The 11,710-nt window shown below is 28.9% G+C and overlaps 1 protein-coding gene across 1 annotated transcript; it reads right to left on the bottom strand.

Annotated features, from left to right (window-relative positions):
• Positions 1–154: 154 nt before the first annotated feature.
• LOC121264366 (thioredoxin-like protein CXXS1) lies at positions 155–1,884 on the bottom strand. Its single transcript, XM_041167508.1, has 3 exons — positions 1,538–1,884; positions 1,194–1,316; positions 155–440 (listed from the first exon to the last, which is right to left on the bottom strand). Exons 1-3 carry the CDS (start codon positions 1,643–1,645, stop codon positions 285–287), a joined length of 387 nt encoding a protein of 128 aa, XP_041023442.1. The 5' UTR covers positions 1,646–1,884; the 3' UTR covers positions 155–284.
• Positions 1,885–11,710: the final 9,826 nt, after the last annotated feature.

Genomic DNA, 11,710 nt, shown 5'->3' with positions numbered 1-11,710 from the left:
TCTCCATATTGGTTTTATTTCTTGTATACAACTGAATTTCCTATTGTTAAGAATACCCTTCAATTCAAGGACCATACCTACATCCAGAGCCCAAAACATGGACAACTTTATGCAAAAGAAAGGCAACAATTTTATACCATAATTGACACTGAACAAAAAAATAGTTATGATATTTAAATCAAACCCCACACAAAGCACACTAACTTTATCATCTGTTTTGATGCTGGACCACCAGTCACACATTTCACACTTTCAAAAGGACAATATCACACTTAATATTGGAATTATGCTGCTGCATTTACACGAATGGACCGCACAAAACTATCTATCCTTTTCCTTATCTCCTCTGGATTGGCACCGACAAGTTTGTCAACCGGAGCACCGTTTCTCATCACCCAAAATGTGGGCATGGCCTTTATCTCCAATTTAGTTGCAACCTCCTAACCAATTATAATGCAAAAAAATATATTACATCAAATCACCTTCAACAAAGAAAATCACCAAACATCAATATGAAGAAATCTTTTGTCCGAGCAAATGAAACCAACCAAGCACAAAGTGACCAGAATATATGCTTTATGTAAAACTCGAGCTGGGTGTACAAGGAATGAGCATATCATCTCAACATAAAGACATCTAGCAGATGGAAATATAACTTTTTCTTATTTTAATGCTATTCCATTAAAATATTGGTCCAGATCTCAAAGCTGTCATTATTGCGAAGGCTGAGTTTCAGAAACAAAAAATATGTCCGAATTCACTTCAGGTGAATGATCTTCTCCAAGCACTTCATTTTTACGTTTTTCCCCATTTGCATAAGAACAAATCTATATTATGAAAAGATGGTACTTATCCACACATGTTGTAACATAGCTGGCACATATCTGAAAAGACAAGTCAAATCATACCTATGTCAAGAGGAATCGGGAATTTTTCTAATGGTTCAAGCAAGAACCACAAATATCTGAAAAAAATCCAACTTTCCAATTGTGCATAAACCACAAGATCAGAAGAATATGCCAAAGCACTCCATAGATAACATACGATTCTGCCGACAACACGTGAAGTACGATGCTGTATAATCCCAACGTTGATTTTGATGTGCTTTTGGATAAACCAGTCATTATGCTTATATGAAAAAACATAGGCCACAAATAAATCGTTAAATCTTTTAAAAAGATCAGACGAATTACCTTAACCTCATCGACATCAAGTGTGAGAAACAGAACATCAGGGTAGCTTGAAGCCAATTCCTCAAGAAACGGGTTCATAGCCACTGAAGGCATGCACCATGCAGCAGTGAAGTGCACAACAATCTATGATACGCCCCACAAAACAATAAATCCGATAAACGCAATCTTATTCGAGATCATCCAAGTAAAAACAATTCCTCAAAAAACGAAACTTAATAAAATCTATATTGAAAACAGGGAGGAGGGATTGATGAAGATTTTGAAGGGATTGTTTTCGATACCCACTTGTTTCAAAAAGAAAAGAGAGTTTTAAGAGTGAAACTAGTGGGGTTGAGGAAACTTACAGGGCAGCCTTGAGTGGTGGCTTGGCTAACATAGAAGTCCCATAACTCCAAAGAGTCAACCTTGACAATTCTGGACTTGGGATGCTGCTCTTCGCCGTGGCCTTCCATTTCCTGCTTCTGGATTTCTTTTTCTTCACCTACCCCTTAGGAACTTTGAACCCTCTAGAAACAGAAGCTAGTGTAAACAAGGAAGGAAGTTTTCGAGGCTAAATATATCAAAGCTTTGGAGTCGGAGACACTGTTGACCGTCCTATAATTCCATATCCACCACCGCTCCTGGCCAAAGGGGTAGATAAGGACGATGCCCCTTTTGTTCTCTCTGTCTCAGCTGTCAGAAATTACTGTTTTATATAAAGTTTTATTTAATCAATCCAATCACACTATGTAACTTTTTTTTCTTTTTTTTTTTCTCTATCACTTTACTAGAGTGTGTGCTGCTGCCTAGATTTTTTCTTTCAAGATAGGCATTGAACCAAGTAAAAAAGACGGGTTTGCAAAAAATAAAAATAAAAGAAGTAAACAAGACAGGGGCCCACTTCACTGATGCTAAAAATGAGGGGATGCATCCTTCTTTAAGGATATGCCTTTTTTTCTGATTTGAAGTTTTGGGATAGTTGAAAAAAAGGCTGAGAATGAAAGTTAGTTGATTCTAGACCTCGCCTGAAACCTATACATTCTTTAAATAATTCACCATTAGAGCATTAATATCTTATATATAATAAACGTCAATAAATAAGTAACTGTCGTATAATTTTTTCTCTTTTTTATCCTTACGTTTCTAATCTATTTTCGTTGTATTCATTAACTTTTTCACATAATTTTTTTTTTCTTTTTTTACCCTTACGTTTCTAATCTGTTTCCATTTTAGTCATTAACTTTTTCACATAATTTTTTTTTCTTTTTTTACCCTTACGTTTCTAATCTGTTTCCATTTTAGTCATTAACTCTTTCACATAATTTTTTTTTTTCAAAGTTACCCTTACTTATTTTATCATTTCCCATTTGCATGCTTTGTTTGTAGTTTTACTCTATTTTTTATGTCAATTATACTCCTACTTTTCAATTCAATTTACACGTCTCGTCTGTACTTTCCAGTTTCAATTCAATTTACACATCTCGTCTCTGCTTTCTACTTCTTTCTATTTCCAGTTCTTTCTAGCAGCGTTTGTGTTTTCCAGATTTTCCTTCCACCGCTTCGACCGACTCAACCTTAGTGTTATCAGATTTGTAAAAATTTATTAATTTTAAATTCCTTATTATTCTACTGTTCTGACGCTTCCACCGGTTGACACTTCATATAAAATCAGTTTTCACTTCCTATACAAGCAGTTATGCACGTAATTTACTTCCTACTCCATTTCTTCATCCGTTTTACTTACTGTTATTTCTCTCACGTTTAAATCAAAATCTTCACTCAAATCTCGCAAAAAAAACAGTGCCTTAGGGTTGATATAACTGTTTCTCAGATTGAAATTCCAAAAATAAGTAGGTATGTAATTTTTTCCCTTCTGTAATTGATTTCCCTTTTACTTATTGTTATTTCTCTGATGTTTAAATCAAATTCCTCACCCAAATCCCGCAAAATATCAGTGGCTCAGGGTTGATATAACTGTTTGTCGGTTTGAAATTTCAAAAATAACTAGGTATGTAATTCTTTTCTTCTCTAATTGATTTCCCTTTTATTTTCAAGTCTAATGATATGCATGTGTTTGTTTTTGTTTCCAGTTACGTCACGTACCATATTTGCTCTTATGGCATGTTTATAAACATCAATAAAAAAAAAAAAAAAAAACTACAAACCATTAATAGCAAGATTACTATACATATAAGTTCAAAAATTATACACTAAACTGAAGGAAATAAAATAACATCTAAACAGATATGATGGATGTCTGTTACTTTAAAAAATATAATTGTAGGTGATTGTCTGCCTTTTATTGCCTGTCTATTTTGGTTTTCAATTGTCTGCCTTTTAATGCTTCTCTATTTTGGTTTTCAATTACATCATATATTCTATCTCTCCTTATCACGTGGTTCGTACACATCCAAATTAGGAAATTACAAATTACAAACTATTTAAAATGTACAAAACAGAGTTGTCATGTAAACAAATATGTTAAGATCCAAGATAGAGACTGTTCAGCAGATAGTTAGAACACATGCACGGTAGAAAAGTATAGACTGCAAACTAAAACACAAATCCTACATATCATGGTGCTTAAAATGAACTGATCAATCCTTGAAAACTGTAAAATAAGCTTGTTACTTAAACGTATATGCTAAAATACATACCATGAGGTGTTTATCACATACTTGGTCCACATGCACGCCATGAAACTACAGCCTACAAACTTGAACAATAAAATTTCGTATGTTCATGTCTAAAGGTTTTAAAATAGATTTCCACCTAAACAAAAATGCAAACTGCATAGTATTTATGAGATGATTGCTACAGATGCAAGTTAAAAAGCTACATACAACAAACTAAAACAATAAATCTACATATGGTCATCTTTAAAAAGTGAAAAATAAATTTATGATATAAACAAATATGGAAAAAATGGAAACTACAAACTGTTTATCCCATAGCTGCTACATATGCAAGTGAAAAAATTAGAAACTATAAACTCAGAGAATAAAAATATATATGCACATCGTTAAAAGCTGTGAAGTAACATTTTCACTTACACAAATATGCTTTATGTATTTACACTTCCAAGCTCAATAATCACATATACAAGAAAAAAAAAAAAACCAACATGTAATCTGGAAAAAAACACTTACCTCCTGTAGAAGAGACAATATGGAGAAGAAGTGTTGCTCCACCAATAAGAAAAAAACATTTAACGTAACAAAATAAACAAACCAAAATTTACAACACATAACTACAGATACATAAATCTACAAAACAAAATAAAAAAATTTCCATACTTTTATTTGTATTGAGATCTAGATCTGCAAAAAAAAATTAAATCATAGGAAACAATATCCACTCGTTTCTTTACAGATTCACCAAAAAGAAAAGAAACTACTATGATTTTTAGATGCTATACATAATATCCGACATGTCTCCTACTTCCAAATCTAAATACCTAACAAATAAAGACTACAACTAGAGATGTACAAAACATAAAAAAAAAAAAAAAAAAAAAAAAAAAAACTTTTATAACCTCAAAGAATGCAGATAATTTCATATCACAGCCAAACAAAAAACACTTACCTCCTGTAGAATAGACAATATGGAGAAGGAGTGTTACTCCACCAATAAGAAAAAAATATTAAACGTAACAAAATAAACAAACCAACAAAAAGAAATGTGTTAGATAACAGAAACAGGTTTGAATTACAAATACTCCAAAATCAGTTAGAGGTACAAATCTGTTCAAAATTACAAAAATAAATATCTACATCTGCCAAATTCGAAATATGGACAAAAAATGATCATGTGAAAAAAAATATATATATAGTGCCCTACAGTTGGACAGAAACTGCAGATAACCAACAAAAACTGTGAAATCATACGAGAGAGAAAAAAAAATTTACAACACAAATTTAAAGATACATAAATCTACAAAACAAAATAACAAATTTCCATACTTTTATTTCTATCCAGATCTACATCTACAAAACAAAAAATCAAAAGAAACAATATCCACTCATTTGTTTACAGATTCATAAAAAAAAAAAAAAAAAAACTAATATGATTTTTAGATGTGAGACATAATATCCGACATATCTCGTACTTCGAAATCTAAATATCTAACAAATAAATAAAGATTGCAACCAGAGATGTACAAAACAACATAAAAAAATTTTTATAACCTCAAAGAATGCACATAATTTCAGCTCAAAGCCAAACAAAAATGATAACAAAATAACGACATAAATATATTTGCACAATCTCTTTAAATAAGTGAAGATATGTTGAGATCTATAGAGCATTAAAAAAATACAAAAAAAAAAAACCTCCATTGATTTATTTGTAGATTCACGATAGAAGGAGAAACAAAACAAGATACCAACAACAAACAAAGGAAAAAACATAGCAGATCAAACTGAAACAGAGAAATTTAGTCATCCATAAAAGTTCATTTACATTCAGCCAAAACATTGAGAGAAAAAAAAAAACACTCAAGAAAATCGAAAAAGAAATTTCAAAATCAACTAAAACTAAAGAAAATAGAAATTATCAAGGGCTCATATGAGGACATGATTTTCTTCAAATATATGAAGACCTAATCAGATTTGTAGACAAAAACAAAATCAGAAATAGACGACGTACAAATAAATAGAACAAATAAGACCACAAATAAATATATCTATGGAGACCTATTATGAAATATATAAATCTTATAAAATAAATTTAATAAAGAAAATAGATTTGATCAAGACGAAGAAGGTCCGGATCTTATACAATAGATAAAATGCATAAACATAACCAAAAAAAAAAAAACACCTGTTATGAAAATTTGTTATGGAGAAACCGCAAATAAAGCTAACTCGGATTTGAACATTAGCTTCTCAGATGTATAAAGATTTATTCAGATCTAAAGAGAAAACAAATTCAGCCATAGACCAACTAAAATAAAATAAAATAGACCATGTTCGATCCCTATATACAAACGGAAACATAACAGAAACCCAAATAAATTAAAGCACTGAGAAAAAAAAAAAAACTTGCACATCAACGAACGAAAATACCAAAAAAAAAAAAAAAAAACAGGGGAAGAAACAAACTGATGAGGGTCAAAACGTGAAAGCCTTATTAGTATTCATCCGTCTCAGAGAAAAAGAAATCTGGTCTCTGTGGTCTAATGGTGAGACTGCGATACATTTCAAAGAAAATAAGAAAAAAAAATTACGGGGAGGAGGTGGTGAGATTGTTGGTGAAATCAGGCCAAGGAGAAACGGGTGGAGAAGGGAGGAAGAAGAATTTGGAGGCGCGTTTTGACATAGGCTGCTCATTTCGTGTAGAAAGATAGAGAGAGAGAGATAGAATGTTAGGGTTTCGTTCGAAAATCAGGGGCGGCGAGACACAAAGAGGAAGACAATGTCTTTAGCCACTGTGCAGTCCGTAAGTCTGTATTTATACTACTCCCGTGAATGTTAGGGTTCCTTTGGCTGAAAACGCTGCCGTTTTAATATGACTTTCTTCTCTATATATGAAGATTGACATGTTCGAAAATATAAAAAAAAAAATACAGTTTAAAAGAAAGAGATAAATTTTTGGACATTACTTATTACAAATATATTTGGAAGTTAAACTTTAAATTGATAATAAATTATATTAAAATTATTAATAAAGATAAATTTGTAAAAAAATCATTTCTAATATTCTGCAAATTTTATTTCTAATCACAAAAAATTCTCTTCTAAATACATAGTCATTTTTATTTACATAAGATGACAGTTCTTCATAAAATTTCATTTACATAAACTGGGCTATTGGTCTTTTTTGCATTTGCCTTCAAATTATTAAAAAAATAAAAAATTAATTGTTGTGTGTTTGTAAACTTAGGTACTAACAGCATTGCTAAAAAAATTTACCCCTACTTTTATATTTATTTTCACTACTTGTCTCATTTACAACTTTAGATGTGAAAAATACATAGGTGTTAAAAATAATTTTCATTCCAAATTAATATATCAATTACCCATAAAATTATAATAACAAAAAAGAGTCTCCGAAATTTAAGATATATTGTCGCACTTACTTTTTGAAGAATAATTTTTTAATAAGTTTTACGTTTGTGTTTTAGATTTTAGACTGTGCATATACTTAAATTTTATTACATCAATCATTTTATTACATATCATGTAAAAATTACAATAAAATAACCGAATATGAAAAAAATGAAAACATTTTATGTTATAGTGACAAAAAAATAGAAGCTTCACAATCAAGATAAACATTTCCTTTCATATTTTGGAGTTAAAAATTTTTACATTATAATTAGAATATATAAATTGCTAATATTAATAAATAATAATTTATTTACTATTTTTATATACCAATTTTTATTTATAAATGTATAGTGATCACACATCAATTTCAATAGTCGCTTTTAAATCTGCAATAGAAAATTGTATAATTGTAACTGTGTTTGTGAAAATTCTTATGTTACATTTATAGATATTCTGCAGATAATATATGTAATATTTTTTATGATCAATAAGAAAATATTAAAACATAAGCAAAACTATTTTATTTCATAATCATATATATTAATATATATTTTATTATTACATAATTTTCCATAAAATTCTTATTTTTAAAAATATTTTTTATATTTTTGCAATTGGGCACACGTGCATTGCTCATGTTTGTACTCAAGATGGATGGGTATAGATTTAGAGTTTTCTTCTTCGAGACAGACGAAGAGAGAGAGAAGAAGACGAGGGGTGGCGAGAGAAAGAAATGTAAAATTGTGCAATGCGATGTATTTATAGTCCCTTGTGAGTGTTAGTTTTCTTGCCCTGAAAACGACACAGTTTTAATCCTATGATCTCCTCAATACATTAATACCGATTTGTTGGAAATTAAAACAAAACAACACAGTTTTAAAGAAATAGAAAATTCATGTCGACATTAGTTATTACAAGTATATTTTAAAGTTAAAATTTAAATTGATAATAAATTATATTAAAATTATTGATAAAGAGAAATTTGTAAAAAAATAAATTTTAATATTCTGCAAAATTTATTTCCACTAAAAAAAAAAAATTGTTCTAAATACAGTCATTTTTACTTACATAAGATGACAGATAACAGTTGTTCATAAAATTTTATTTACATATGATCTTGGGCCTACATAAGCTCAGCTATTGGTATTTTTTCCACCGGGATCCAAATGAAAAAAAAAAAAAAGTTTGTGTGTTTGTAAACTTAGGTGCTAACACATATTTTATTTAGATAAATGATTTGTACATAAGATAATATTAGGCATTTAAAATACCAAAAAAAATAAAATTTAAATTCCTCTTAAATTTTATTTATGTAAATGTATACAATAATAAATATTCTCAAATTTAATAATAATGTTTATAAAAATATAAAAACAAAACATGCCCTATGAGAAAAAAAATTAAAAAATGAAAAAAAAAATTTGCCAAGTTAAAAAATAGAGACAAAAATAAACTTTAAATATTAAATAAAATAAATAAACATTACATGTTCTTACACCTACATAAAACTGTTATTATTAATTACAATTACTCACTATTTCTTCTACATCTACTTAGAATTTTAATTGTAAATAGTTTATTATCGTATTACTTGATTTGATTTCAATATTAGACATCTTTTTTCCCTTTTTATTTCTTAACTAGAATGTTAGGCATATGTTACTAATTACGTGGTATTTCTTTATGCTTTAAATATAGATAATTATTCTAGCATATATAACTGCTACGATTTAAATATAGATAATTGTTCTAGCATTCAAAATTTAAGATCATAACATATATGTCGAAAAAAAAAACCCACGTCATATAAAAATAATATTGACATTTCAGACTGAAAAAATATTAGAATTAAGACTTTGATATGTCAGAAAAAGTTTAACACAGTATACATATGCGTCAGAAACAAATAAATGTTCACGCCTTATAAAAATTTTATACCCACATCTTGGACTTAAAACATCTAAAATTTTAAGTTTAAAACAATGAAGTTCAACTTAAAATTCAGATTAGTTATTTCATACTCATAGCATAGAAAGCTTAACTATAAAATAACAGATTTATACTTATAGTTTTTAGAATTTTTCTTAACTCTTCGCAATACATGTTATAAACATATTATGCATAATATTTATAATTATACTATGACAACTTATAAAATGTAAGTCGTAACTTTTAAATGTATGCGACCAACTTCTATAACCGTCGAGCATTCGAACTTAAGTATCAAAGGAACTGAATGAAATTTGCTCTTATTATAACCAGCTCTATTGATACTAAAGTTTGCCATGTTGATCGAATAAATAGAGACATACATTTGACAAACTTTGTTGTGAATTGCCAAGACGAAAAATTCAAACAAAACCCATTCAACTACTTCCACAAGTAGATAGAAATGCTCGACGATTATAAAAGTCAGTCACGTATGCCTCAAAGTTGTGCTTCATTTCTTGTAAGTTATTATGTTATAGTTATAAACATTATACATATCACATGTATGATATGTATAATATGTATTGTAAAAAAATAAATTATAATTATATAATTAAATTATTTACCACTAAACAATTTCTGTTAGATGAGAAAAAAATATAGAAAAAAATATATATATAGGCAAAGAAAACAAAAAAAATTAAGATATTGTGGAAGTTTTATTTTAAATCTAACAATTTTCCATCATTATATAATTTTTCTCCCTCCCTTTTATAATTAAATAGTCACTAATTATAGTTAAATTTGAATATAAAATATTATTACATTATATTGTAATATGTTTGTGTAACTTTATTTAACAAAACACAAAATATTATTACAATAATTATGTAATCTTATATAATATATTTCTTTACAACAGAGATATTGCTGTTGTCACTTTCTGCTTCTCTTCCTATTCGTTGTTCGCCTCTATTTCCGTTGACCTTTTATTTGCCAGTATCTCCCGGTATGTATTAATACTGTTCATACAAATAAATGTTATTTTTCTATATCTTATAATATTTAATCCATTTATTCCTACAATGCAGTTTACAAATATGTGAAATTGTGATTATTAGTTAGAACTTCTCACTATTTGCTCTATCTGTCATAAAATTTTCATTTATGAACAGTTCAAATTGATTTTAATATTATTTATATCTTTTTGCTTCTATAATATTTATTTATGTTATAAATGTTGATAATTGTACTATTTAGTTTTTCCATTCTTCCTTCTGTGCTTTATATGTTTATGTGTTTAACAAATTGTTATTAATGTCCTATTAGTTTGTAAGATTGCCGAGCATTCCTACCTTCTAATAAAAATGCCAATTGGTAGGTCAATTTTATTTAAAAAAAAATTAAATATTTATTAAAACTTTTGTAATTAATTTATACCTAACATTATTTAAAATTAACTTATGAAGAACATGGAGAAAATGCTACCAAAAAAAATTGGTACAATGCCCAATCAGAGGAGAAGAGAGAAGAAATACGCCGAATGAAGAGACAAAAGTATGCTGAGCTAAAAGAAAATCAAAATAAGAGAAACCAAATAGAAACAAGATCCCATCATATTTTATCTTACACTTCAATAGATGATGGAATTGTTTCTATAAGAGAAATTAGATCTTCTTCAAACGCTCACAATTCTGACAATACTATGAATACAAATATATCTGCTCCTGAAAGGTTAAGGCCTTCTACCTCTAACAGTATTGTCAGCATTCCAACAGATAATAATTCTTTTAGACAAGTACTGAAAACTATCTTTTTAGAGTCATACCATCTACCATCAATTACTTTATGCCAATATTGTGGAGCAAAAAGATTTCATCATGAGCTAAATGGATTTTGTTGTGCTGACGGGACAATAGCATTGACTTGTAGTCTGATTTCAGACGAGCTTTATCAACTGTTTACTTCTGATTGTATTGAGTCTGAAAATTTCCGTACATATGTACGTACATACAATAATAAATTTGCTTTCACGTCTTTTGAAGTTAAATTTGATACAAACTTATGCAGAAGAAATAGAGGAATTTACACATTTAGAGTTCAAGGACAGATATATCACTACATTAACAATCTAATCCCTGAAGATAGAAATCCTTCGTACTTACAATTATATTTCTATGACACTGAACATGAGCTAAACAACCGTATAAACAATGCAGAAAGATTAGATTCTTCTATCATTGTTAAGTTGATGAGTATACTTAATGTTAATCCATACTGTCGTTTCTTCCGAACACTAAACAACATTCCAAATCTAGAAAACCATACAATCCGTATAAGATCAGATGTTGATCTAGACCAGCGTGTTTACAATGCTCCCTCAGTATCACAAGTTGCAGCTATATGGATAGAAACTGACACATGTACTGAACAAAAAGGCCGAGATATTATTGTCTTCAACCAAGCAGGTGGTAATCATATTGTTCAGTATTATTTTAGTTGTTATGATCCATTACAATATCCACTACTGTTTCCTTTCGGTAACTCGGGTTGGCATCA

This window comes from Juglans microcarpa x Juglans regia, chromosome 5D, assembly GCF_004785595.1.
Source record: "Juglans microcarpa x Juglans regia isolate MS1-56 chromosome 5D, Jm3101_v1.0, whole genome shotgun sequence".
NCBI lineage: Eukaryota > Viridiplantae > Streptophyta > Magnoliopsida > Fagales > Juglandaceae > Juglans > Juglans microcarpa x Juglans regia.
Note: the sequence above shows the minus strand (reverse complement) of the source record. Positions and strands in the feature narration are given on the sequence as shown.